The sequence below is a fragment of the Cannabis sativa genome, chromosome 1 (genome assembly GCF_029168945.1).
Source record: "Cannabis sativa cultivar Pink pepper isolate KNU-18-1 chromosome 1, ASM2916894v1, whole genome shotgun sequence".
In the NCBI taxonomy this organism is placed as follows: domain Eukaryota; kingdom Viridiplantae; phylum Streptophyta; class Magnoliopsida; order Rosales; family Cannabaceae; genus Cannabis; species Cannabis sativa.
In genome coordinates, this window is record NC_083601.1 from 43,171,787 (window position 1) to 43,199,386 (window position 27,600).

The 27,600-nt window shown below is 33.3% G+C and overlaps 5 protein-coding genes and 1 non-coding gene across 7 annotated transcripts; 3 read left to right on the forward strand and 3 right to left on the reverse strand.

The window, feature by feature from the left end:
- Positions 1-4,892: 4,892 nt before the first annotated feature.
- On the reverse strand, positions 4,893-4,999 carry LOC115708360 (small nucleolar RNA R71). The gene has a single exon (XR_004009860.2). It is a non-coding gene; the product is annotated as a small nucleolar RNA R71 (small nucleolar RNA).
- Positions 5,000-14,022: 9,023 nt separating this feature from the next.
- Positions 14,023-14,945, forward strand: LOC133033549 (uncharacterized). Its single transcript, XM_061108393.1, has 2 exons — positions 14,023-14,177; positions 14,295-14,945. The coding sequence occupies exons 1-2, from the start codon at positions 14,033-14,035 to the stop codon at positions 14,867-14,869; spliced, it is 720 nt and encodes a 239-aa protein (XP_060964376.1). The 5' UTR covers positions 14,023-14,032; the 3' UTR covers positions 14,870-14,945.
- A 62-nt stretch (positions 14,946-15,007) lies between these two features.
- Positions 15,008-15,736, forward strand: LOC133034710 (uncharacterized). Its single transcript, XM_061110058.1, has 2 exons — positions 15,008-15,214; positions 15,308-15,736. Exons 1-2 carry the CDS (start codon positions 15,008-15,010, stop codon positions 15,734-15,736), a joined length of 636 nt encoding a protein of 211 aa, XP_060966041.1.
- On the reverse strand, positions 15,656-17,986 carry LOC133038190 (uncharacterized). Its single transcript, XM_061116275.1, has 5 exons — positions 17,786-17,986; positions 17,388-17,686; positions 17,160-17,292; positions 16,526-17,016; positions 15,656-16,425 (listed from the first exon to the last, which is right to left on the reverse strand). The coding sequence occupies exons 1-5, from the start codon at positions 17,876-17,878 to the stop codon at positions 16,230-16,232; spliced, it is 1,212 nt and encodes a 403-aa protein (XP_060972258.1). The 5' UTR covers positions 17,879-17,986; the 3' UTR covers positions 15,656-16,229.
- Positions 17,987-19,993: 2,007 nt separating this feature from the next.
- On the reverse strand, positions 19,994-21,574 carry LOC133029287 (uncharacterized). Its single transcript, XM_061101770.1, has 3 exons — positions 20,991-21,574; positions 20,815-20,883; positions 19,994-20,179 (listed from the first exon to the last, which is right to left on the reverse strand). The coding sequence occupies exons 1-3, from the start codon at positions 21,225-21,227 to the stop codon at positions 20,102-20,104; spliced, it is 384 nt and encodes a 127-aa protein (XP_060957753.1). The 5' UTR covers positions 21,228-21,574; the 3' UTR covers positions 19,994-20,101.
- Positions 21,575-22,475: 901 nt separating this feature from the next.
- On the forward strand, positions 22,476-27,596 carry LOC115707194 (pumilio homolog 23). Of its 2 annotated transcripts, none has more exons than XM_030635070.2 (11): positions 22,476-22,622; positions 23,334-23,527; positions 23,685-24,048; positions 24,190-24,492; positions 24,645-24,812; positions 25,181-25,324; positions 25,590-25,709; positions 25,937-26,122; positions 26,417-26,565; positions 26,641-26,823; positions 26,920-27,596. In XM_030635070.2, exons 2-11 carry the CDS (start codon positions 23,367-23,369, stop codon positions 27,203-27,205), a joined length of 2,064 nt encoding a protein of 687 aa, XP_030490930.2. In that variant the 5' UTR covers positions 22,476-22,622; positions 23,334-23,366; the 3' UTR covers positions 27,206-27,596. The 2 variants fall into 2 exon arrangements, with proteins under 2 accessions (XP_030490930.2, XP_030490931.2); XM_030635071.2 differs by having other exon boundaries at positions 22,504-22,622; positions 23,342-23,527.
- The last annotated feature ends 4 nt before the right edge of the window (positions 27,597-27,600 follow it).

A 27,600-nucleotide genomic window follows, 5' to 3' on the forward strand; every position in this document is an offset into this window, starting at 1 on the left:
AAGATATTTTATTTATCTTTACTAATTTTTATTTAATTTTTATTTTTAAAATAACATTTAATTTTTAAAAAGTAGTTAGCAAATTTTGAAATGATATTTAGGTTGGTTGAAACCTAATTTTTCAAATAGTAGGTTTAATTTTAAATTTTTTTTTAAAATAATTTCGAAATTTTAAATATTTTTTTTTATTATTTTATTTTATTTTTTTTTCGAAATTAAATAATTTTTTTTATTTTTTCGAAATTAATTATATTTTATTTAATTATTTATTTTTCGAAATTATTTATTTAAAATTAAATAAATCCTACTTCCAACTATCCAGCTAACCTTGTTGCAGGAGTATGTGTTTTTAGCTTGTATGTAAGTTTTAAAAACCTATTATTACTTGATTGCAAATAGCCATGGTTACTTTTTGCCAGATCTAATGATCTGATGGCTCCCTTGGTCAAGTAAATAATTTGTAACAGGTAAATTTTACAATCTTCTTTCATCTGTGTATGACCTAGCAACATGATAGGATCCATCCAAAGTGTGTCTGTGTGAGCCTATATGTTTATTTTATTATATAGATGCATATAGGTTGTTGCTAAATAAAATGTCACACCATGATAGATTTTATTTAGGTCCATTTAGTTATTGGACCTATTCAATTAATAACAGTTATTCATTTTAAGGTTAAATTCCTCTCTTTTGGGCCTTGTGTGAGAGTTGGGTGCCATAGAAGTGGGTACGACATACTGAACCCAGCACCCCCTCACATGAACTACCCCAATTGTGAAGGCCCATTTGCCTGATTTGAATAACTGTACTAGGTTAATTATAATAGTTTGACCTAATAAAATTGAATTAGCAACATAATTAACTTTTAAAATATATGAAAATTTATTTTCATTTTAATATTTTAAAGTTAATTTTAAGAAAAACACTTTTAGTTTAGATATTATTTCTAGATAAACTATTTGTATTTTTCTTGTATTTAATTAAATATAGAATTTTAACTAACTAAGATTCTTTATGGAGCTTATTTAATTAAATATTCCTATTTAAGTTATAAATTAGTTGTATCAACTGATTTTTCTTAACTAACTTAAATTTGAATATTTGATTTAAATTTTAAATCAAGTTGAGGAATCTTAGGCATTAGTTATTAAAGATTCTTAAGATATTTTTTTTAAGTTAATATCTTTTCAAATATTAACTTGAAATGGAATATCTTAGATATTTTTTTTGTTAATATCTTTTCAAATATTAACTTTAAAAGATATCTTCAAATTAAGTGGTTACAACTTAATTTGTGATATTTAATTAAATCAAGATTTGAAATTATTTAAGTTTTAGATTTTTTCTATATAACTTAAATTAGATATTTTTCAAATTTTGAAAAGATACTTAGTCAAATAAGATATTTTCTAGATAGTAATTTCTAGACTACTTATTATTTCTAATACTTATATAGGAAAATATTATACTTTTGTGAAATTAATTATTTAAATAATTAATTTTGGTACAATTTTATTAAGTATATTTTTCCTAGTATTAAATAGAAATTAATAATTAAGGCTTCTCTACACTTAATTATTTATTTCTTGAATTTAATACAATTAATTAAGTTGAAAAATCTAAATATCTAAGTTGATTTTCATCATGATACTTAAATAATTATTGATTTTTCATGACACTTAACTAAATCGAAAATTATTTTTAGGTTGAAATTTAATTTTTCAACTTAAATTTAAATAATTTTCAAAATATATATTTTTCTTTATTTTATTAATCAATTTCGAAAATTGCATTATGCAATATTTTCGATTTTTTTTTGAAAAATAGATTGAGTTGTAAATTAATTATTTTTTTTTAATTAATTCTTGGATCAACTCAAGTCAATGATTTTTTCATTTAATAGATTAATTTAAAATAAGTGAATTTAAAATATATATATTATTAGAAATTGAATTAACTAGTCAAAAGAATATCTAGATAGGTGATATTTTTGCTTGAAGTATTTCTTTTCTATTTTTATTATTTTTCGAAAATTGTATAGTTTTTTTTTATACTTAATTTTCGAACCCAATAAATATATTCTCGAAGGAAATTTTTAAGTTGCTAATTATTTATTTAATTCAACTTAAATTAATTTCCTTAATATTTATATTTAAGATTATTACTAAGATGGAAATAATTAATTTTATTTCAATCACCATCTAGTATAATTTTATAAATATTATATTAAATTCTTATTTTTGAATTTTAATTCTTAAATAGAATTTAATGAGATTTATTTATTAGAATAATAAGAAAATACATTTTAAACAATGAGCTTTATTATTATTAAGATATTCGATCTCCATTGTGGGTTTTACACCGCGTTTGTTTTAGTGAGTAATCCTCCCTAATGGAGGAACGTTCATTAGCAATTTCGCACCGTTTAATCTCGCATGATAAGTGGTTTGTAAGTGTTTTATATGGTATAGATCACCCTAATGGTGGCGACCATATTTGACTTGCAAATTGCGAAACAATGGTAGAAGCTCATAAGATAGAATAGCCTTGACTCTCGCCTAAACGGGACAACGCTGGATTCTGATCTTGATCGAATAAAAGGTTGCTAGAATGTTTAACATTTTAGATGAGCTGACAACTCTATTCAATGGATGGTAGCTTTGACTCTCGCCTAAACGGGACACTGATATCAGTTTGTTGAAAACCTTGGAAATTATTTAGGATTGAATTTTTAAGTATTTTCTCATATCATTCCTACTTGCTATGTGCTTATAATTTCTGAATTGATTTTGTGTGTTAAACCATTATTTAATTTCTATTTGTTGATTTCTATTATTTTGTAGTATCCTGTTTTGTCAAAATGAATCCCATGTTATCACTGTTGACTGAAAATAAGCTGAATGGATCTAACTTTAATAAATGGAATGAGAACATTAATATTGCTCTCATAGGAGAAAGTGCCTTGTTTGTTTTAACTGAGCCGTGTTAGGCTATTTTTAGCCTATGTTTTGGATCCAATTTATGTGCATTCTTAGCTGTGTTGGGACGGAATTACGCTTGTTTTCTATGTTTTCAGGTTCTTTGGAGTAAAAGAGGTCTCGGGTGCAGAAATTCACTGAAAGACGTGCTGATGCCGAAGAAAAACTTCATATTTTGAGTTTTTGCATATCTGGCCGCGGCGATGAAGAGTCTCGCCGCGGCGAGATACGAGAAACAGAAAGTGTCTAATTTTGGCACATTCTCGCCGCGGCGAGAGGAAGTGTCGCCGCGGCGAGATCCCGTACGGACCAGGGGCATTTTCGTCCATCGAACCCTAAATTTCAAGTATAAATAGAAAACTGCGATTGGAAGTCAGGGAGAGCGATTTGGAACCCTAAAACACAGCTGAGAGCGGCAGGAAGAGCGTAGAGATTCAAGTGAAGATCCAGAATTCACCCTTAAACAGTTCTTTTCTTTATTCCTCTTTAATTTATTAATGTTGAATATTGCTATAGGAATGGTTATGGATTTGTTTCTGAACTAAATTTCCCATTTAGGGAGGATGATGATTGTTGTTTAATGTTTTGCCTAGTTAATGTTTAATTGCCATTCCTCCATTCTTGTTTGTGAAATTATCTTAATTTGTGTTTAATTTCATGTTTAAGATTGATCACCTTGTGCATGCTTTATGATCTCAATTCAAAATCTGAAAAGTGAGAATTGAGAATGCTAAAATTAAGATAATCGATGTTCTATGTGAAACGAAAGTATTTACATGACTTATGTGACAAGTAGATTATTACCTAATGCTGATTTCATGTTAGTTTATTTAAGGAATTAATTAGATAACATGTGATTTAGAACCTAGAAGATCTGAAAAGAGCTAGGTTACTTTATAATCTGTCATTCACTTCAAGAATAGGATAGCAATTAGGCATTAACGATTTGGGTAAACAACAACAGGATTCTCCTCCCTATTATCTCATCTTGCTCAACTTTTAATTGTGTTATTTAAGTTTTCTGAATTACTTTCATTCTTTTTAAATCATAAATACTTTTGATTTGCCAAATAGAATTATAAGTATAGTTTAGTAGTAATTAATCCAATTCCCTGTGGTTCGACCTCACTTGCGTGAGTATACTACTTGATTGCGTGCACTTGCGTAGTAATTAATAATTTTCAGCAACAAGTTTTTGGCGCCGTTGCCGGGGAATTGTTTAAAGATTAATATTACATAAAATTATACTAACTTCTACTTTGGTATATTTTCTCTTGCTGATTTTTCTAACCTTTTTCTTGCAATATTTTCTTTATTTATCTCAGGAATCCTAAGTGCATGCGCCGTCAAGGACAATCAGTCATATTACCAGTTGATCCTGAAATTGAGAAAACTTGCAGGAAGAATCGAAAGAACAAGAGGCAAGAAAGAGTTTCAGCAACTGCTGAAACATCAGAAATCATGGCTGCCAATGTGAACAACAATGTTGGGAACAATGGGCGTAATAACGGTAATAATGGAGGTGCCGTGGAAGATCAAGCTAATGGCCGTAGCTTGAGAGATTACATTCTCCCTACTCTGACGGGAGTGCAGTCATGTATCAGGCCACCGGCAGTGGATGCAAACAATTTCGAGATTAAGCCTGCCATCCTTCAAATGGTGCAGTCTTCAGTTCAGTTTGGTGGTCTCCCTTCTGAAGATCCTAATTTGCATCTCTCTAACTTCATGGAACTTTGTGAAACTTTTAAAGTTAATGGAGTTAGCGATGATGCCATTCGACTGAGGTTGTTCCCATTCTCGCTCAGAGAACGAGCCAAGAGTTGGTTGAATTCTTTGCCACCTAATTCTATTGCTACATGGAATGATCTGGCAACAAAATTCTTGTCAAAGTTCTTTCCTCCAGCTAAGTCTGCAAAGCTAAGAGGAGAAATCAATAATTTCTGCCAACAAGATAATGAATCTCTCCATGAGGCTTGGGAGAGGTTTAAAGATCTGATCAGGAGGTGTCCTCATCATGGTATAGAGAAGTGGATGCTGGTTCACAACTTTTATAACGGGCTGGTTGGTAATACTAGAACTTTAATAGATGCAGCAGCGGGCGGAGCTTTTATGAGAAAAAGTGCTAATGAAGCGTATGATCTATTGGAGGAGATGGCTCTAAACAATCAGCAGTGGCCAACTGAAAGGAGTCAATCTAAGAAGGTAGCTGGTGTGTTAGAAGTTGATGCCATCACAAAGTTAACAGCTCAGGTTGAGGCATTGACAAAGCTGATTGCAGGGCAAGCTAAACAAGCCCAAGTTATTTGTGAGATATGTGGAGGCAACCATCACTTTTCAGAGTGTCAGGCAGATGTGGATAATTTGCCAATGGATCAAGCAAAAGCCATTGGGAACTACTCCCAAAATAATAATTATGGGCACAACCAACAGGGGTTCTACCAGCAGAGAAATCAGCCCCAACAAAACCAACAACAAAGTCCTAGTGGCTCCAATATCCAAGCTGATTTATTGCTCCAATTCATGATGGAAACTAGAGCCTCTATTAAAACTCTAGAAACTCAAATGGAACAATTGGCTACTCAAGTGGCAAACCAAGCTCAAGGAAATTCAGCTAGCACTAGTGAGGCAAAAGGAAAAGAGCAATGTAAAGCAATTTCCTTGAGGAGTGGAAAGAATTATGATGGGCCTGATGTGGTACAACCATTCAATGAAGAAGTTAAAGATCAATCAGCACCAACTCCAACATCAATAGAAAAGAAAACTACTGATAGCCCTGCACCACCACAACAGTCTCCACCAATCAGTATTGATCATCATGTGAAGATACCTTATCCTCAGAGACTCCGAAAGACCAATCTAGACAAGCAGTTTACAAAATTTCTAGAGGTTTTCAAAAGACTACACATCAACATTCCTTTTTTTGAAGCCTTGGAACAAATGCCCCGGTATGTGAAGTTCATGAAGGAGATATTGTCTAAGAAGAGAAAAATGGAGGACTCTGAAACAGTGGCATTAACTGAGGAGTGTAGCGCCATTTTGCAAAAGAAACTACCGCCCAAGCTTAAAGATCCGGGTAGTTTCAATATTCCATGCTCTATAGGGGGTTCGGTGGAAACTAAAGCTCTATGTGATGCGGGAGCAAGCATTAATCTAATGCCGTTGTACCGTCTTCAAAAGGCTAGGATTGGGAAAAGCAAAGCCCACAACAGTGACTCTACAACTAGCAGATCGTTCTCTAACTCATCCTCGTGGCATAATTGAAGATGTACTGGTGAAGGTTGGTAAGTTTATCTTCCCTGCTGATTTCTTAATTCTTGATATGGAGGAAGATTCAACTATTCCCATTATTTTGGGAAGACCATTCTTGGCCACGGGTCGAGCATTAATAGATGTTCAAAAGGGGGAGTTAAAGTTGCGAGTCCAAGATGAAGAGGTCAATTTTAATGTTTTTGCCCCAACTGACATTCCTACCTGTTGCAAGATTGAGGTGGTGAAGGGTTCTTTTGTTAAAACTGATAAGAAGAAAGCAAAGCCTAAAGAGCGACTTCGAACGATTCAGCGTCGTTGGAAAAGATTGATGTGTGGTAGTTCTGAAGGTGAGCTTACTCTTGTGCAAAACTCTGAAATCAACACTATTGGTGGTAAATTTTCTTCATTTAGTGCGAGGGCTCTTTTGAATGCAAAGGGTGGACTTGATCCCTTCTAAGGGGCTCAGGTAAGTTTCTCTCACCCTGGTTTATTTTCACACATTGGGGACAATGTGCATTTTAGTTTGGGGGGGGAAACTTAATTTTTTTTTCGCGTTTATTTGTTTTAGTTAGTTTGTTTTAGTTTTTTAGTCTTGTGTGATAGCTAAATTGAAAGATTGATTGAATTGTTGTTATTCACTTGTGCAATGGATTAAAACATAACTGTGTGCTTGACTTGCAACTGTTTGAATTAAGATGGATGTGTGCTAGGAAGTGATTCATGTAGACTTAAAACATTTGCTATTCTCACATATCACCTCTGTTCTATTTGGTTTGTGGAATGATTGATTGAACATGGAATAGAATTTGTTTGACATACTCTCTTGAAGCGAAATCCTTGATGATTTTTGTTTGGAAAGTGATTTAGGCAAGTTTTCTTTGGAACGATTGAGCCTTTCAAGCCTGCCTATGAATTTTTTACCATAGTATACCCAAAGTTGAGCTTTAGCCTGTTTTAAATTTTTTTTTTTACCGCTTAACTGAGCTGAATTCGTATCTTAAATTCTTTTCACCCTGAACGTAACTTATTATGCCATGAGCCTTGAAGCAAGTTTGGGGGGATAACTGCTGTAAGTGGAAAAATAGAGTGTAGGAATGAGAGATTGAAAAAAAAGAATAATATTGTGTGTTGTGCCTATGAAAAAGAAGAAAGAGAAAAAAAAAAGAAAAAAATGTGTCTTCTTGAAGAAAAAAAAAAGTTAAGAAAATTATGAGGTATACACATAAGAAAAATTGCAATCTCTTATTTCTGTTTTTGGGATATATGGAAAGAAAGCAAAATCAATGTCTAAGCTTGCTTGGTTAATAGTGCTTATGGTATAGTTTAGCCTAAATGACTTCTCATCTACCCATGTACCTAAGCCATGTGATTTTAACCGAAAAAGACCTATTGATTCCAGGTAGAAATTTGTCAACATTAGTGGAGAGAGGTATGTCATTCAAACTTATTGATCATGTGTTAGTGGGATGTTGGAAAGTTAGAACAATTGTGATATTGATGGGAATTGCGATGCTTTATGTTTGTATGAATTACTTACTTGTAAACTGCACATTCAACTTAGTTCTTAGAGTTGGCAAGTTGAAATTCTGGTTATTGAGGGATTGAAGTTGTGCAGGTGGTGGTAACAATTTAATTGTTGGAAAGTTCAGCTATCATTTTTAGTTTTTTAGTTTAGTCTTAGTTTACTCGGGGACGAGTAAAGAGTCAGTTTGAGGGAGTTTGTTAGGCTATTTTTAGCCTATGTTTTGGATCCAATTTATGTGCATTCTTAGCTGTGTTGGGACGGAATTACGCTTGTTTTCTATGTTTTCAGGTTCTTTGGAGTAAAAGAGGTCTCGGGTGCAGAAATTCACTGAAAGACGTGCTGATGCCGAAGAAAAACTTCATATTTTGAGTTTTTGCATATCTGGCCGCGGCGATGAAGAGTCTCGCCGCGGCGAGATACGAGAAACAGAAAGTGTCTAATTTTGGCACATTCTCGCCGCGGCGAGAGGAAGTGTCGCCGCGGCGAGATCCCGTACGGACCAGGGGCATTTTCGTCCATCGAACCCTAAATTTCAAGTATAAATAGAAAACTGCGATTGGAAGTCAGGGAGAGCGATTTGGAACCCTAAAACACAGCTGAGAGCGGCAGGAAGAGCGTAGAGATTCAAGTGAAGATCCAGAATTCACCCTTAAACAGTTCTTTTCTTTATTCCTCTTTAATTTATTAATGTTGAATATTGCTATAGGAATGGTTATGGATTTGTTTCTGAACTAAATTTCCCATTTAGGGAGGATGATGATTGTTGTTTAATGTTTTGCCTAGTTAATGTTTAATTGCCATTCCTCCATTCTTGTTTGTGAAATTATCTTAATTTGTGTTTAATTTCATGTTTAAGATTGATCACCTTGTGCATGCTTTATGATCTCAATTCAAAATCTGAAAAGTGAGAATTGAGAATGCTAAAATTAAGATAATCGATGTTCTATGTGAAACGAAAGTATTTACATGACTTATGTGACAAGTAGATTATTACCTAATGCTGATTTCATGTTAGTTTATTTAAGGAATTAATTAGATAACATGTGATTTAGAACCTAGAAGATCTGAAAAGAGCTAGGTTACTTTATAATCTGTCATTCACTTCAAGAATAGGATAGCAATTAGGCATTAACGATTTGGGTAAACAACAACAGGATTCTCCTCCCTATTATCTCATCTTGCTCAACTTTTAATTGTGTTATTTAAGTTTTCTGAATTACTTTCATTCTTTTTAAATCATAAATACTTTTGATTTGCCAAATAGAATTATAAGTATAGTTTAGTAGTAATTAATCCAATTCCCTGTGGTTCGACCTCACTTGCGTGAGTATACTACTTGATTGCGTGCACTTGCGTAGTAATTAATAATTTTCAGCAACAAGCCGTCACCTGAAGTGCCTGGGGATAATGCATCCAAAGCTGTGAAAGAAAAGTATGAGCGTTGGCAGAAGGCAAATGACAAAGCTCTATACTTTATGCTTTCTAGCATGGTTGACACCCTCAAAACTCGGTTTTCTAAAACTGAGAAGGCTGCTGAAGTTATGACGAAGTTAAATGAGCTATTCGGTAAGGCATCACTTCAGTCACGCTTTGACGCGACTAAGAAGTACATTAACGCACGGATGGAACCTCATCAAAACGTGCGTGATCATGTTCTCCTCATGTCCAGTTATTTCCAAGAAGCCCAGGATCATGGTGCTGAAATGGACAGTGCTACTCAAGTTAGTCTTATCTTGAATAGCCTGACTCCAGCATTTCTACCATACACATCAAATTATGTCATGAATAAGAAGGAAATTGACTTTCATGAATTAGTCAATGACCTTCAAACTTATGAAAATTTGATTGGAGGACCCAAGAAGAAAGGGAGTAAACCTCATCCTGGTAATGGTAATGGGACGATGAAACCTGAAGCAAATGTTGCCTCTGCTTCAAAGCCCAAATCGAAGAAGAAGTGGAAGAACACCAAGAAGCGAACAAAAGTCATGAAAAAGGCTGCTCCTTCTGGTGATGCTACACTTAAAGGAAAGTGTTTCCACTGCAATGAAAAAGGTCATTGGAAACCCCAGTGTCCTAAACTTCTTGCAAAGAAACAAGGTATTTCCTTTCATAAACTTTAAGAGTTTTAGTGAATTATTATCCAATTGGATTTATGATTCTGGACTAAACTTTGTTTATTTGTTTTCTTCTTCTTATAGGCCAAGCTACTTGAACTCAATTGAGTTGGATCAGCAAGCTGGACCAAGGGTGAAATCGTCCAGATGAAGATGAAGCTCTTCAATTTATTTTTGAATTAATTGTTTTAGTTTAAAGACAATTTGGATTTCAAATTTTAGTTAGGGATATTTATCCCTGTTTCTCTCATATTGTTGCAATATTTTTTTTATTATTAATAAAGTTTATTTTTTCGAAATTCCCTATTGCAATTTATGAGATTGAGCTTCATTTAATTTATCTTCATCAATTATTACCACATTATATTTGTATGTTTGTATGTGTAAGTGTTTTTATTATTGATGCAAATTCTATAATATTTACAACTCTTCATAGAGTTATATTATATAAACATTAGAAATTATTTCTATGTTTATCATAATTGTTAATTCTCATACAATTATTAAGAATTTGTTTAATAAAAGGATCTTATGATCTGATAGGGGTGGAGAAAAGTTAAGAAAACTATGCAGTTCAACGATCTTTTATATCTAATGAACTCTGGATAGTATTCAACTCCACATAAACTCTATCACACAGAGAATCATGATCTTTACAACCTTTAGGGGTGGATCATAATCTCTATATACTTAGGGGTGGAGTCTATTCCACAATTCCCTATGAAACACATATCTTGTTTAAACATAGAATAATATAATGAGTCAGCTATTGTCAATATAAATTCTTGATCTTGATTGTATGTTCCATTTCAATTTTACTGTTGTAAGTAAGAGTTTGATACCTTTGAAAGTTCTTTGTTAAAGTTTCACACTACCTTAATTGAGTGGGAGAATTTTAAAGTTCTATACCCATCTTCATTAGGTTGATAATTGTGATAGATACTTAAGAACACTACTGAAAAGCAAATCTATCCATTCACATGGATAGATATAGCTTATCAGAATTATGAGAATAAGATAAAGAACTCTAGTTCAGTCCATTCGAATGACTTGAGCCAAGAATTCTTAATCCTCATAAAATTTGATGGTATCTTAATTTTGATTACTTTATCTCTGGCATGTATTTTTCACTTCAAATACTAGTCTGCCATGTTAATGACTTAGTCTTAACTTAAAGTTTCAGACTAATACAAAAGTCACAACTAGGTAACTCTCCAAACAATCAGAGGTTAAAAGTATTATTTAACCAGACAACTGCTATTGAGTGGGAGCTATCTGAGATGTAATCAAATAGGGAACATTAGAAGATATTCAAGAAGGATTTATGAAAGTGATCTATATGTCAGATATTAAGGAACTGTGTATCAGTTGTCCTTGTATCTCACCATCTAATTTCGATTTATATGAGATGGTGCTTACTTTGGGGGTGGAGGAATTATTGTATAATAATTCAAGCTCTACCAGAGAAGAACTATAACTTGGTCTATTCGAAAATACCAGAAAGTTATATCACTGAAGAAAAGTCTACACTGTATTATCTCAATTACATATTTTAAAATATGAGAGATATGTCCTCTGTTAATTCAGATGTACTTTTAAAACAGTAAAGATTTCAGTATCCCTTGATGAGTAAAGCATATAGTAAAGGATGTTTCATAAGAGTATTTATGAACTTGTTTCCAGAAGTTTGGGTGGATTCAAATATACTACACTTGATCTAAAGATCAAGACATCAGATTGACCTATTTGCACAGTTTGTTTTATATTAGTGCAAGTGGGAGTTTGTTAGGTTTTATGCCCTAAATAAAACTCTTTACAATATAATTAGTTATCAACATAAGAAATTTGAAGTGATTGATGTTTGCATGAATTTTACATGCTAATGGTTTAATATGTTTAATATGTTTATTACATTCATACACACAAAATCAGTTAAATCCGGATCATATGTTTATTCACAATTGCAGTATCGTCAACACAGTGGAATGTGATTGTGATCATATGAATCAAAAGTTTTGGTCCCTGTTTCATCAGTGTTATTGGATTTACACTAATGTGATAATCAGCGATGATGTGTACTTACACTTGGAGTAAGTGTTATGTTCTTTCCAGGACATTAGCAAAGTATACTAGTTTCGAATGTATGGAGTATACATTGGACTGGACCGATATTGCAACTAAGTTAAGATATTACAAACTTACCGTTATACATATCTTTCCAAGTCAATATCAGTAGTTGATCTTAAGATTGAAAAGAATCTAAATCCTGATATGCTTGGGCTCAACTCAGGAGTGCTATTCATGTTCTTTGATTTATTAGTTAAGCCTACTTTTGGGTCAGGGTGATACGTATATTTTGGGAACATGATAGTATGATTGAGTGGGAGTGCTGAACATAAATATGGAATCTATAGCTTCTACGGGTGTATAGAAGTTAAGTGATGATTCCCTGCGAGCTTAGCAAATAGAAGTAAATGGATGAGCTCTTGTTTAACTGACTAATTATTAGATCACTAAACACCATTTATAGGTAGCTAAGTGTTTTAAGGGGCAAAATACATTGAGGGTGAGAACGGTAAAGAAATCCCATCTCGATGTAAATCATCTATATAGAGGATCTTTAAATCACAATAAGATTATAACAATGGTTAAATGAGATAGTATATTGGTATCGTGAAACATACAATATGCTCTATATAAGTCTGAGAGTGCAATTCTAAGTTCTAAGAGTGGATTCAACGAAGAATTAATAAGTAGGAATTTACTTGGTAAATTTGGTTCACTTATTGGAAGCTCAGCATATAGATCCATGGTCCCCATTCTAGTTGAGAATATTCTGCTTGTAAGACTCATTAATTGATTCGTGATTGATCAATTATAATTCTAAAGTTAGACTATGTCTGATTTTATGAATTTTCACTATTCAGGGGTGAAATTGTAAGGAAAAGAGTTTTCTGGGTTTATTTATTTATTAATGGACTTTATATGTCTAATTAATAATTAAATTAAATGACAATATTATTTAATAATGTATTTTAATTATTAAATAATTAGTTTTGGCATTTAAAAGGTTAGAATTGGAAAATTGGCATTTTTGAGAAAATAGAGATAAAATTTGATAAAATTGCAAAATTAAGTGAGGCCCATTAACACCATATGGCCGGCCACTTATAAGGCTTTTTCAAATTAATATTTTCATTATTTTAATGCCAAATAAATCCTAACCTAAACCTAGTAAGTTGCCTATAAATAGAAAGTGATGGCTCATTCACAAAACATGCTTTCATTAGCTTTCTGACAGAAATTTCTCTCTTCAGAAAAACTGAGCCTTCCCTCACTCTCTACCTTGGCCGAAACCTCTCTCCCTCTTTTCCTTCATCTTTTCGTGACCCTAGTGAAAGAGTAAGTGCCCACACACAGTAAGCAGTAACTCAATCATAGATTGGAAGACTGTGAAGGATCAAAGCTTGAAGAAGAAGGAGATTCGGGCTCAGATCTTGATTATACTCTGCTACAGAAAGGAATCAAGGGTTAGAGATCTGAGTGGAAGGAGACATTTATTCCGCTGCATCAATGTAAGGTTTTCTTAACTTTATATGTGTTTATTTTATCGTTTTAGAAAGTTCATATTTAGGATGTTAATAAACATACTTGTGAGTAGATCTAAGATCCTGGTAAAATAATTCCCAACAGATTTTGACTTCACCGACTATGCAAAGCTTGTGGCTGCAGAAATGGTACAGCAACTAGAAAACAACCAGGAAGAAGAAGAGGAAGTGGACAACACAGAAATGATGATCATCAATGACAAACGACATGAAACAATAGAGAAGGGGCAAATTTACAAGGACAAAGAAACATTGATAAGTACACTATGCTACTTTGCAATCAAGAAGACATTTCAATACAAAGTAGTGAAATCTTGCACAAAAGAATACAACATAGTGTGTTTGGACACAAACTGCAAATGGAGTTTAAAGGCTACAAAAAATGGAAACACAGAAACATTCATAATAAGGAGCTACGAAGAAGAACACACATGTGCAGTTACAATAAGATTTGGAGATCAACGACAAGCTACATCAAAGTTGATAGCAGACTTTGTAAAACCAAAATTCTTGAACCTGAAAACAAAGTGCGATACATATGGAGACATAAAGACAGAAATGAAAGACAAATACGGAATAAAGATGAATTACATGAAAGCATGGCGTAGTAAAGAGCGAGCACAAACCCAGCTACATGGAAATGCTAAAGAGTCGTACAATCTCTTGCCTAGATACCTGTACATGCTACAGAAAACAAATCCAGGTAAAAAAAAATTTAAAAATTTTACTTTGAAAATATTTGTGAAAAAACAGTTGTTTTTGAGTTGTTATTTCGTTGAGTACATGTTGTTTGAAACAATCCTGTTTGATTAAAATTCAGGAACATTAATAGACATAGAGAAAGATGATGATGACAGTTTCAAATATGCATTTGTTGCATTGAATGCTGCTATAAAAGGTTGGCCAAACTGCAAACCAATCATCGTGGTAGACGGTACATTCCTAAAGGCCGCGTATGGAGGCACGTTGCTCACTGCCAACACACAAGATGCAGAATCTAAAATTTTTCCACTAGCATACTGCATAGTTGATTCTGAGAACGATAAATCGTGGGAGTGGTTCTTAAAAAAAATAAGAGAAGCATTCGGGGTTCGAGAATGTCAATGCCTAATATCAGACAGACATGAAAGCATCATCAAAGCAACTAGGAAAGTGTTCCCTGAAATAACACATGGCTACTGCATCTTCCACCTCTTGTCGAACCTCAAAACAAAATTCAAGAAAAATGCAAAGCATTTCAGAGTGCCATTCTTTGCAGCTGCAAAAGCTTACACAGAAATGGAGTTTGAATTCCATATGAGGGAGCTAGACAACTTGGATAAGCGCATAAGACCGTACCTGGAGAAAATTGGCCATGAAAAATGGTCAAGGTATCATTCAGAAAACAACAGGTGAAAACTAATAAGAAGGATAAAATTAATGATATGTTCACCTATTTATAGCGTTGTATTTGCGTTGTTTTTGCGTTGCGTTTGAGTTTTTTTCCAAAAGTATAACTATGACAGAAACTGTCCAAATTGTAGGTACTCTACAATGACATCAAACATAGCTGAGGCACTGAACTCAGCAAATTTAGCAGCAAGGGAAACACCAGTGACAACATTAATGGAGTGCTTGAGGGCACAAATGCAAGAGTGGACATACAATAATAGAAAGGAGGCACAAAAATGCACAACAAGGCTGACACCATCATCTGAGAAAAAACTCATAGGGAACTATGTACAGTCATTGCGACTAACAGTAAGTTCAGATTATCGTTCGCATAAAGTAAAATTAAAACAGTTGTGTTTGCATAGTTTTTTGGTTGTTTTAAAGTTGGTTTAAAACTTGCAGGTGAAACCAGCAAACCAGAACCTGTTTGAGGTGATAGATGAAGACAGAACAAGAATAGTAAACTTGAAGGAGAAGACGTGCACATGCAATAGATTTCAAAAAGATGAAATGCCATGTAACCATACAGTCGCCGTCATGAAGGACTTGAACATAAACACATACAACTACTGTGCACAATACTACACATCAAAAGCATGGCTGCAAACATATGAAGAAACAAAAGATACCCGAGTTGGAAACGTAAGAGAATGGGAACTTCCGGATTTTTTTGAAGAAATCATAGTGTTGCCTCCAAAGGAGAGAATCAAGTACGGAAGGCCGAGGAAAAGAAGAATGGCGACGGCTTGGGAAACAAAGAAACAAAACAAGTGTGGCAAGTGTGGACAAAAGGGACATAACAAAAAGACCTGCAGAAGAATTACAGCATAGAAGTGGAAACAACTACACATCAACCAAAAAACAACTATATTAAAACATTTAGAAAACACATACTGCATATTACGATTGGTTGTTACATACATTTTTTTATTGTGATTTTTTATGTGGAGAGATATTGATAATAGGGAATTGGTATTATTATCATTAATATACAAAAGAACATCAAATATTATAGTTAAATAATTAAATGAGTGGAAGAAGGTTGAAATTAATAAGAAGGAAAAATAAACTACATAAAGTGATTACAAATGCAATTTAGTTGTTTGTCAGATGGTTGTAATAAGGTTGTTAATAGTATGCTGTCATGATTAAGAGTAAATATAAAGATTAAAAATCCAAAAATATGAACAAATTAAAAACCAATTCCAATTAAGAAAAAAACATGACAGAAACAACTTGTCTATGATTATGAACATAATCTGGTAATAGAAAAACAAAAGCTACATAAAAAAAAGTAGTATTTCCAACAACAACCAATAGATAACTAAGACAAATTCTTCTTTGGACCCTTCGGAGGAGCCTCATCTTCACTATCAATAAATTCCACTTCTTTCATGCGAGCATACTTATAGAACAACACAGCAAGCCTATCACGGTGTTTCTCAACATCAAATATGGGAGGAATCGGTTTCATATCAATAAAGTATTCGGCGAACGATGCAACGAAACAACCACAGTCACTGCAAAACAACCAAAAAACAACAGCAGAAAAACTTAGAAAAGGAAAATAACATTACAAATTTTAAAAACATTTGAAAATAAAAAATAAAAACAACTTACTTCGAGGTTTGTTGAGGCAAACCATCAACCTTAACAACTTCGAAAGGGTCTAAACAAACCGGTTTGTTTTCCTTTTTGAACTCATCAAACAAAGCAAAAAAGTGGGGCAACAACACCGCAAATGGCTGACAAGCTTTGATAGCAGCACTATCTTTCATAGCAGTCGACAAGGAGTTGTACATGTACACACGCCTTTCCTCAATATTCAATCGACCAAGAATCCAATGTGATTCAGTCTCCATATGGATGATAAAGAAAACATGATCGCACAAATGCCAAGGGGAACCACATAACATTTTTCTACCTCTTATATAATCAGCAATGGCATGCTGGGCAGTTATCAAAGAAAGATTTTTTTTCTGTGCAATAAATTTTTCATACAAAGCATGAATGGTTTTGAAGAATAAGCAATCGGTGGTTGTGAACTTAACCTTTGGCTCCTTTGCATACTTTCCTTTTTTACGTAGATAGTAAAAAATGATGTCCAGATGCTGAACAATAAAAAATGATAAATGTTGGAAAATCAGAAAATGAATTATATTTCAACAACTAAAAAACAACCAACAAACAACATGAATAAAACTATAGACTGAAATTTTTGAAAAAAATCAAAAGAAAAAATAAATTAACTTACAGAATTAGTCAAACATTGGCCAGGATATGCAAGCTTGTGGAACCACATCTTGGTTGCAACATCTTCCACGCCAAAACGAAAAGGGGGAACAATCTTATCCTTACCCTTCAAGTAAACCTTCTCCTTATCATGCCTAACATTTTTTAAAAAAAAAAGTGAAACATAAATAGTAAAGTAAAAAACAAAAAATACAAAAACACAACAAAAATGCTGAAAATAAACACTTACGGATCTTTCTTCGATCGGCGTCCTTCACCAAGCCACAAGTCAAAATCAATCTCGTTTTTATGTTCTACATCTTCACCAATCTTATCATCGAGAGGACACAACCCAGCCACATACTTAACAACTCCATAACCAGAACCATCTTTAGAACTAGAAATGGAAGAGTCATACTCCATAAACGGAGACGTCAGCGCTATGGGTTTCTTAGATTTCCTCTTGTCAACAAGAGGAGTTTCTTCAACGGGAATTGGGTCATCTTCAAGTTCAATGTTAGAATCAACATTGAGACCTGTTGCACCCATCTAATATATTTTTTCCACAAAAATGAAAGAAAATAGACAGTGTTAAACACAAAAAGTATGAAGAAACTAAAAAACAACCAAAAAAAAAAAAAAATATACCTCAAAACAAACAAGACGACGATCCGTAACCTCAACATTTTCAGAAACTGAAATCTGTTTACAAGGATCACCACCAATTCCATCTGAAGACATCTGTTTATATATGGTATTAAAAAGGAATTAGAGCATGGTTAAAAAATAACAACCTTTACACAACCAAAAAACAACACAAAAGCAACATTACCATAAGCTCAACTGCTTTTACCCGGGACCGAACAGTAGCCTCAACATCTATTTGAGTAGTGGCCGTCATTGAAATCAACGAAATTCTTGATACAGAAAATAAAGGAAAAAGAAAATGGAAAAAAGTGAAGTTATTTTTTGTGAAATACTTCAACAACTAAAAAAAAACTACATAACAAAATAAAAACAACAAGTAAAATAATAAGACCAACAATAAATTCCGAACAACATAATCTACAAACACAGCCATATAAATAACATAATAAATACAAATAAATAGTCTGAAAATAGTTGCAAATTTCTGAAAAATAAAACATAACAAGAGACATAACAATAACATAGAATTACAAGAGCACTACCTAAAACGGACTTACAACAAAATAAACCACACAAAGTAACTAAAACCTAGTTACATTGTCTACTTATCTACCTTCTCCTCACTATCAGTGGCATCATCATCACTGCCATTATCATTTTTTTCTTTTGAGTCAGAATCTTCATCGGCTTGATCATCCTTCTCTTCACCTTCACTACCCTCCCCTTCGTCATCACCCATAACATTCTCTTCTTCATTTTCATCAGTTTCTTCAGATTCATTTAAATCAAAATCTGCTTCATCACCACCTCCATCATCATCATTGGAAGAGTCACTGCCTTTTTCCTATATTGAAATTACAAATTAAATTAGTATAAAACAACTTAAAAAAAAACCGAAAAACAACTATTGAAAAACTAAAATACCTTGGCATAGGAATCGGCAAAAACAGTCGAAAACTGTGTCTGCATTGAAGCCATACGAGCACCAAAAGAAACAACCGTGCAGACACAAACTCTTTCAACTCAACCAAATCAGATGAAATCTTCTGTTGGGAAGTATGCAACGAATCGATCTTGACCTCCAACCCATGAAATTTCTCAGAAAAGGCCTCAAGCTTGACAGAAATGTCACTCTGAGCAACAGTTGGCTCTTCGGGGACAGGAAGACTCTTGTAAGAGTTGAAGTCGGTGTCGAACTTGAAACTGCTCAGTTTCAAAGCTTTGAACTCACCAGCCGTGGGCCTCATATTTGAAAGTTGCGGTGATCAAAAAACACCAAAATTAAAATTTCAATTATGAAGATTAATAATAATAAAAAACAACACAAAAACAACTACTGAAAAACCAAATTACAACAAACAGATATACCTTATCTTTGGAAACATCAAAGATAGTAGTCTTCAAAACTTTGAAAGTAGGTTGACTATTGCATGTCCACTGAGTGATCCTTGGAATACGAGAGCTTTCCTTTTGGCAGTACTTACCTTTCATGTACTTACAACACTCGTAGAACCAAACTTGAAGAACATGAGGACAACCAATCAAAGTGTAAAAAACACTCGGCCTCTTTCCCGAACTCTTTGCCTTCCTAACCCCCTCAACCCAACTATCAAGCTTACCCTTCAATGAGGAAATAGTCAATTCAAAAGAACTCCGGCCCCAAGCAAATTCATTGTACCTCCCACTATCTACAACATCTAAAATAGACTTGGGTACATTTTTATGCTTAGTGCCACTAAGCAAGAACCACTCCACGAAATACAAAACTGCCAACTTCACAGCATCCTCATTAGAATCACCCCACCTCTTGGTGGTAAAACATTCCACTATGATTCCTTAGTGATAGAGGACGAAGTTGGCCAATATCTTTCACAAAGACTATTAACCTCTTGCTTAAAATCTAAGACACTACAGATCACCTTCACGGTCTAACCCGGTAATCAATGCAAATTCCTCAATGCTAAACCTAAGCCTAACACCGCGTATCATAACCCACAACTCGCATCATTAGGTTGCTGAACCTCTCGGAGCAACAACCCATGAAACACTTGGGGTTGAACTTTAAAATCGGGAAGGTTAAGGAAATGACCAAAACGAGGTTTTTGAAAAGATTTCAAGCCGTACATCCGAAAGACAAGATTTAATGTTCTCTATCACACGGAAAGTAGCGAGTGGAAAAGGCTTTAGCAATGAACAGATTCTTGGTCATAAATATAATCCCATTCCTGTAGCAATATAAACAAAATAAATCAGGACAAAAACAAAAAAAACTAAAAAAAAAAATAGAAAACAAATAATAAAAATAATATTTTTTTTTTAAAAAAAAGACACCTTAGGGGGATTTTTCTTTGGTAGGTCAAATCCTTCAACCTTCACTGAGGTCCTAGCATGGACCTGCAACAAAAAAGAAAAACAAAAGCAACAAATCTTAGATACAATAACAATGAATATATAAAAATGTAGTAACCAAATTACAGCCAATAAAAAACCTAAAAACAACGTTTTCCTAAACCCTTACAGTATGATAAATGTAAGAGATAAACAACTTTCAAAAAAATATAAACAACTAAAATAAAAACAACACTGTACAAACTCGTTGTTATGAAATTTCGAAAATGGTAGTCGATAATAGTAGTGTGACAAACAACCGAGAAAAAACTGACAATAAACATATACAAAACTAAAGAATAAACTGAAAGATCTTGTTGCAATTGAAATTAGTAAAATGCTTCTCAATACCAATAGTGTGTAAAACAACCGAAAACAAATTCACAAAAAACATATAACCAACCAATGGGGAAAAGCAATTCAAAACTGTGACAAAATACGAATTGAACTGGGTTTTTTTTCAACAACCAAACAACAACTGAATAAAAACAACAAAACAACATCAACCACAATACATGACAGAAATACATAAAGAACACCAAAAAAACATAAAAACATCCCAATAAACACCTAAACCAGTGACCTAAAAAGCTCATGTAAAAATTAACACAATAAAATGAAACCAAGCAAATTTAAATTACCTTTGATTCAACTTTGGGCTTTTGGTCCTCACCATGCACTTCATCCTCAAAATCAGAATCTGAGGAAACCTAGAACAAAAAATGGGGAAAACTTTAAATCATCAAATGTAACACCAGAAATAAAACAACCAGAAAAAAACTAAAGAAAAATTTAAAAACAACAAAGAGAAACTTACATCGCGTGCAGACTTGGAAATTTTTGCTCTCTTAGTCTTAGGAGCATCTACTTTAACAGGAAGGGCTCTTTTCTTAGAGGCCGATGTCTCTGGAATATCAGCCACTAAATTTTTAGCAATTTTTTTTAACCCCATTTTAGGTTCGACTTTGGAAGTAACAGTTGGAGCCTTCTTCGATTTTTTAGAAACTTTCTTCGCCGGAGATGGTGATTTCGAACCACTTCTAGTGGTTGCCATTTATATAGAGAAAAAATAGAGGAGGATGACAATGTAGGTTGAGGAAAACGTGGGTGAGGGCTTGGAGAATGTGATCGTGGGAAGAAAAAATTGGTTAGGGCTTGATAATGGTGATCGTGGGAAGCTCGGTTTGAAGAGTGGAAGAATCAGGTAGATGAAAAATTCAAAAAAAAAAAAGAAAAAGAAAGGATTTATGAGGTGGCGTGCGTGTACGTGTGTAAGGAAGAAGGGAAAAGGTAAAATTGTAATTATTAAACTTTTTGAAAAGTAAAATTGAAAAATGTAAAAGTTAAAAATGTTTAAAAAACTGTGTAAGGATAAAAATGTAAAAAAAGTGTCAATTTTGACATGAGGTGTAAAAATCTCTATTTTATTCATGCAGCTAGCCAACCCTGTGCATGGTACACGGTATCTCACCTTAATTAGTTCCTACTAAGTATTGATAGTTAACCATAATAATTGGGAAATTTTCAAAAATACATTAATACTGAATCTTACAAAAATGAAAATATTTTGCAATTAATTGTTACATTTTACTGAGTTGATACGGTGTTCTGCCCTTTTTTTTTTTTTCTAAAATAAAAAAATTTTGATTGGATAAGAGCTGACAATGAGTCCACTTAAAAAAAAATATAAATTTTATAGGTTTTTATAAATTGTGTAAAATTATAATTTTTTTTCTTTTTGCAAAATAATTATTTTATTGGAAAATTGAAAACAAAATAAAAAATATGGAAAAATTAAATAAAGGTAACTAAGTACGGGTATAACTTGTTACCTTATACTATTTTTTCCATATTTATTTTTTACTTTTTTTTCTAAAATTTTCAAATAAAAAAAATTTTTGAAAAAAAAAATTATACTTTTGTACACTTATATTTGTTGTTTTTCCCTACTATTTAGGAATTTTTACAAAAATATTAAATTTTAGGTAAAAGTTTACAATTTTACTATCATACAGAATTTTTTACAAAAATACTATCTTTTTATAAAATAACCTAAAACAATTATAAAATAATAAAATAGAACAACTAAACACAACAGTAAAACAAGTAAAAAATAACCGTCAAATAACGGTGAAAACTTAATATAGTACATGGTATGAAATTTACACATTTTTTTTTTTTAAAAAAAAAATACAATATTTTTTTAAAAAAAATTCCATCATTAAAAAAAAATTAAAAATTTCAGGTGGTGTAAAAACTGCTACTATCTACTATACCGGAATCACTCCCAGGTGGGCTTCTTTATCGGGCCATTTAAGGCCCAATGAGAACGGCCCAAAATCATAAAAACCCTTTCTTCCCGTTAGATCAACACTGACTGCCTCTGCTTTTCATTAGTGAAAAACAAAACACTCGCTTCCCACCTTCGGCGTTGCAGGAACTCCGAACAGTAAGTCTTTACTCTGCTTTTGTTATATTTTCATGGCGACTTTGCTTCATTCAATTCTTTTAGTGCGCAAATTTAAGATAGGGAAGAAACTTACAAATTTCTCAGTTTGTTGATGCCGCATAGTTTTTATTTTTTGTTGTAGAATTATTCTGTAAAGATTTGCATTTGTAGAATTAAAAAAAAAATTATGTTTGCATTCGTTATCTTATTATTGTTTTGTAAAATAAAAAAGCAGCGGAATTAACTATAAAGATTTTTTTTGTTCCATGATTTCCATCTTCCTTAGTTTCCCTCTACTTTTCAGGGTTTAGGGTTTTAGGACTCAAGTTACTCTTGGACTTCTTTTATCTTATTCTCTTACTCTCCAGCAATAATTACTGGGTTGTGTCTCCTTAAGCCGAACAAACTGTTTCCTATTCATATTATCCATTAGTTCTTTCTCAATTTCATGGAAAACCCTTAAACCCTTTAACTCTCTCTCTCCCTCCTGCTACAGAACCTGTTGGATCATCCTGTGAAGGGTGAACCCGTTTTTCCGATTCCCTATCCTTTGGTGCAGTATCATAGGTCACTCTTTATTTTTTTATATGTATGTTACGATTAATCTGCACACGCACAGTAGTAATGTAAAGACCCTTGCCTACCTGTATTTCAAATTTGATATGGTATAGATACAAGAGAGTTGTTTATGTTTTATTATTGATTTAACAGTATTGCAGGCACTTGTGATTAAATTCATAGAAAATGAGAGAGGATAGGTCTAATAAACGGGGCAAGAGGAAGAAGGATTCCTATGATGCCAATTTCCAGAATAAAGAATCTGGAAGGGTAACTGATGGTGGTTCTGATAAACATGAAGATTCTGGAAAGCATTGGATGAGTACACCATATAACTCTGTTGTCAGGTATATGGATATATGAACTTTTGTACTAATGATGAATTGCATAGGTTGTTTTATTTTTATGATTGCCTACTTGGATTATTCTCTCATAAAGCTACCTGCACTTGCTATGTTGTGTATATGTGGGATTTGATAATCACTTTTAATGCTCCTTATTTAGGAAACAGGTTGACCCTGAAACCATGAAATACTTCTCTGAAATTGCAAATCTTTTTGAGAGCAATGAGGTTGATTGGGAGGAGCGATCGGTTATGTGTGGTAGTGCTCTGGAAGAAACTAGAGGAAAAGAACTTGAACTTGCAACTGATTATATTCTAAGCCACACTCTGCAGAGTCTTCTTGAGGGATCTGATGTTGAACATCTATGTGCTTTCCTTGAGAACTGTGTTTCAGATTTTTGTTATATTGCAATGGATCGATCGGGTTCTCATGTGGCTGAGACTGCTTTGAGGTCTTTAGGCTTGCATCTTCAAGACAGTGATGTCTACTCTGTTATTGAAGACACTTTAACCATGATATGCAAGGTATGAGTATCTATCAATGGTTAAAATTGTATGCATTTTATTAATAGTTGCCTTTGTTGTTACCATACTGTAGAAATTGCATTGTCACAAATGTAAGAATATAATTTTAAATTATTTATTCCTTCCTTTTACTGCTGTCAGGTAATTTTAGAAAATCCTGTTGAGGTGATGTGTAACTGCTATGGATCTCATGTTCTTAGAAGTCTTCTTTCTCTTTGTAAAGGAGTACCATTGGATTCTCCAAGGATGCAAGTCAACAAATCATCAAAAGTTCTTGCAGGGCGTTTGAATTTCAAGGCATCTAGATCAGATGAAGATGCTTTATCTCATGCTCATAGGGGATTCCCAGATTTACTTAAGTTCCTTGTCTCTGGGTTGTTAAAGTGTTCCAGGAAAGACATAAAGACCTTGCAACTTGACCAGTACAGCAGTTTGGTTTTTCAGGCACGTTCCAGTATACTATTCTGGTATCTTTGTATAATGCTATGTTCTTAATTCTTATGCCTGCAAGAATGTTTTATTTGCCATCTTTTTATAACATGTTTACTCTTGTTTTTTTTTAATAAAGTTGTGCTTATGTATATATATTTTGACAGACTGCTTTTAAACTATTGATGGGACATGATGAAGAACTATCGATGATAATTCCTATTATTCTTGGGTGCCGAAAAGAAAGTATTGTGGAGGGAAATCTAATAGACTCAACGAAAGTGCCATATGTTATGGATTTGTTGAGAGAACCTGCATTTAGTCGTCTAATGGAGGTGCTTGTCTTTAACATAACTTGCATTCTTATTGTTGCAGTTCTTAATAAGTATTTTATTTTTTTTATCTGTCCTTACAATGTGTTTGCATTTCTTTGAGTCTGTGATATACAAGGAAATTTTTTCGAGTACATTCTGTAATTCAGTCTTCGAATTTCTTTCCAATAAATCTTCATACTGTGATCAATATGGTGGAATTTTTAACTCTTTATGTGCTTTTGTTGAGCAATCTGCTTTACTTAGTCATTTATATAAGTTTTCTTTTAAATTAATTTTCAATGATTAGGTATTCTGTCTCTCCCATCCCCAGTGATAGGTTTAGCTTTCCCTAGTTTCCATTTTAATATTGCTTTGAAATATTTTTGCAGGTAATTTTGGAAGTGGCACCAGAAGTCTTGTACAATGAGCTGTTTTCAAAAGTGTTCAAGAATTCATTGTTTGAGCTTTCATCTCATCATTGTGCGAACTTTATTGTTCAAGCACTAATATCTCATGCAAAGCATCAAGATCAAGTACGTACTTTGAATTAAAACATTTTTACACTCTTAACTCCTTTAGTGTTGAAGTATTCTTAATCTCATTAAAGATGGCCAACTAATATTTATTTGAGGTAGTCTCTTTAGTGATCACATTTGTCTTCCTTTTATGCTATTCGTTTGACATTTGTGGATCTAAGTTGCTATTGGTATTATTAGTTTTGTTGGATGAAAATTTTGCTCTAGTGTCTCTTTTAAACATATTTTTTAATATTCTTTAACGTCATCATTTGTCCACTAGATGGAGTTGATATGGGAGGAGCTTGGTCCAAAATTTAAGGACATTCTTCAGATGGGAAAGCCTGGAGTTATTGCTTCAATCATTGCTGCAAGTCAAAGGCTTCATACTCGTGAACAAGAGGTTTGTAACTATGTTAATCTTTTTTGTGTTTCCAAATTTATTTTAATTTATGTTTTTTAAATTTAATATGTAATATGTGAACACACTTGAAATCTTATTTGAAAACCTACTTAAAAATATGAATTACTGATAAGTAAGGCTGACAAGTGAACTCTTGTATTTCATTCTTTAATTATTTTGGTTCCTTCTCATTCTAATCATAAGTATTGGGTAAAATACTTTGGCAGTGTTGCGAGGCCCTTGCTGCTGCAGTATGTTCCGCAACTGAATCACCAGGATGCATTGTTCCTCGGATACTTTATCTAGATAAATACTTCTTCTCTGAAGACAAGGCAAACTGGAATTGGCCGAGAGGTGCTAGAATGCATGTGATTGGTTCTTTGATTTTGCAGGAAGTTTTTAGATATCCAAATGTATGCAGTTTTTGTATTGTATTTTGGTTTCTGTCTTTTCTTTTTCGAATATTTGTTTAGAGTAATTTCTTCTGGTCGATGCTTTTATTTTAGCCACACAACATGCGATATAGTGGATTGTCTCTTTTGATTTTCAATTATCAGTTTTTTTTAAGCTAGAAAAAAGTTTACATGTTTACATAAAATGCCAAAGCTGTTGTGCATTTTCTAATATGGCTGAATTCTAGCAGTTTGCTTTGATATCATTGTTGCTTATGCTAATATAAGTCTGTGCAATTTATTTCTACTTAACAGGCATTTATACAGCCTTTTATTTCTAGTATTTTATCACTGGAAGATGACAATGTCCTAGAAGCAGCTAAAGACTCAGGAGGTGCTCGTGTAATTGAAGCTTTTCTTAGTTCAAATGTTTCTGCAAAACTGAAACGTCGTTTGATAGCAAAGTAAGTCTTTTCTATTTTTCATGATATTCTCACTGTAATTTGTATTTAAAAATAATAGTTTCTTTCACTTTGTAGACTTCGTGGACATTTTGGAGAGCTTTCAATGAATTTGTCGGGCTCATTCACTGTTGAGAAATGCTTTGCCACCGGTAATATGTCACTGCAGGAGGCCATAGTATCTGAGTTGTCAGCTATACGAAGTGAACTTTCTAAGACAAGACAGGGTCCTCATCTCATGAGGAAACTCGATGTTGAGGGGTGAGCAATTAGCTAGAGTGTGCTTTAAAATATTTCAATTGTTACTCAGTGCAATTTAATTTTATTTTGTCCTTAACCACTATCTGCTGGTGACAGATTTGCTGCTCGACCTGATCAATGGAGGTCTAGACAAACATCAAAACAAGCAACTTATGATGAATTTCATAGTACATTTGGGTCTGGTGATACAAACTCATCAAAATCTGGCACCTTCCTTACCCATACTTACAAGAACACAACACAACCAGAAGGGCTAAAGAAAATGAGGGTAGAAATTGACAATACCCTAACATCTCCCTCTCCATTTTTGAGCACTTCAGGCTCTAAAGGAAAGTCCAATAAAGCAGAAAAGCGCAGGAATAAGTATGCTAGAACTTCCTAAGACAGCGATAGCACAAACGGTGATTTTATGAATTGTCACCGGATAAAAAAGGAGTCTGTGCAGGTCAGTGAAATTTGCCAGACAAAACAGTGAGACTGCCTGGAGAGGATAAGCAAGACTTCTACGAACTAGGAAACATATTTTGGATTTAATTATGTAAGCTTCCAATTTTGCAACTTCCATGGGAGCTGTCGTCTTGTAAGTTATAGAAAATAACTATAATAAGTCTTCGATCTTACCTTGTCAAAATCTTAGAGTTATAGCTTACAAGTTTTGCTTGATTTAGATGTTGTTCTTCCTGTTCTTTATTATGTTGTTTGAAAGCTTTCTAGCTTATGTAACTCTACCTCAGTTTATTCTACAGTAAAGAAATTAAAGAATTTTTATTTAATTAC

Coding starts and splice junctions, on each gene's coding strand:
- LOC133033549 (XM_061108393.1), top strand. CDS start 14,033: ATGAAAGACAAATACGGAATAAAGATGAATTACATGAAAGCATGGCGT. Junction 14,178..14,294: donor GCTACAGAAAACAAATCCAG/GTAAAAAAAAAT, acceptor ATTAAAATTCAG/GAACATTAATAGACATAGAG.
- LOC133034710 (XM_061110058.1), top strand. CDS start 15,008: ATGACATCAAACATAGCTGAGGCACTGAACTCAGCAAATTTAGCAGCA. Junction 15,215..15,307: donor TACAGTCATTGCGACTAACA/GTAAGTTCAGAT, acceptor TAAAACTTGCAG/GTGAAACCAGCAAACCAGAA.
- LOC133038190 (XM_061116275.1), bottom strand. CDS start 17,878: ATGTCTTCAGATGGAATTGGTGGTGATCCTTGTAAACAGATTTCAGTT. Junction 17,293..17,387: donor CGCCGATCGAAGAAAGATCC/GTAAGTGTTTAT, acceptor AAAAAATGTTAG/GCATGATAAGGAGAAGGTTT. Junction 17,017..17,159: donor GCCAATGTTTGACTAATTCT/GTAAGTTAATTT, acceptor TTTATTGTTCAG/CATCTGGACATCATTTTTTA.
- LOC133029287 (XM_061101770.1), bottom strand. CDS start 21,227: ATGGCAACCACTAGAAGTGGTTCGAAATCACCATCTCCGGCGAAGAAA. Junction 20,884..20,990: donor TTTCCAAGTCTGCACGCGAT/GTAAGTTTCTCT, acceptor TTTTTGTTCTAG/GTTTCCTCAGATTCTGATTT. Junction 20,180..20,814: donor AGCCCAAAGTTGAATCAAAG/GTAATTTAAATT, acceptor TTTTTGTTGCAG/GTCCATGCTAGGACCTCAGT.
- LOC115707194 (XM_030635070.2), top strand. CDS start 23,367: ATGAGAGAGGATAGGTCTAATAAACGGGGCAAGAGGAAGAAGGATTCC. Junction 24,049..24,189: donor CTTTAACCATGATATGCAAG/GTATGAGTATCT, acceptor TACTGCTGTCAG/GTAATTTTAGAAAATCCTGT. Junction 25,325..25,589: donor ATGCAAAGCATCAAGATCAA/GTACGTACTTTG, acceptor TTTGTCCACTAG/ATGGAGTTGATATGGGAGGA.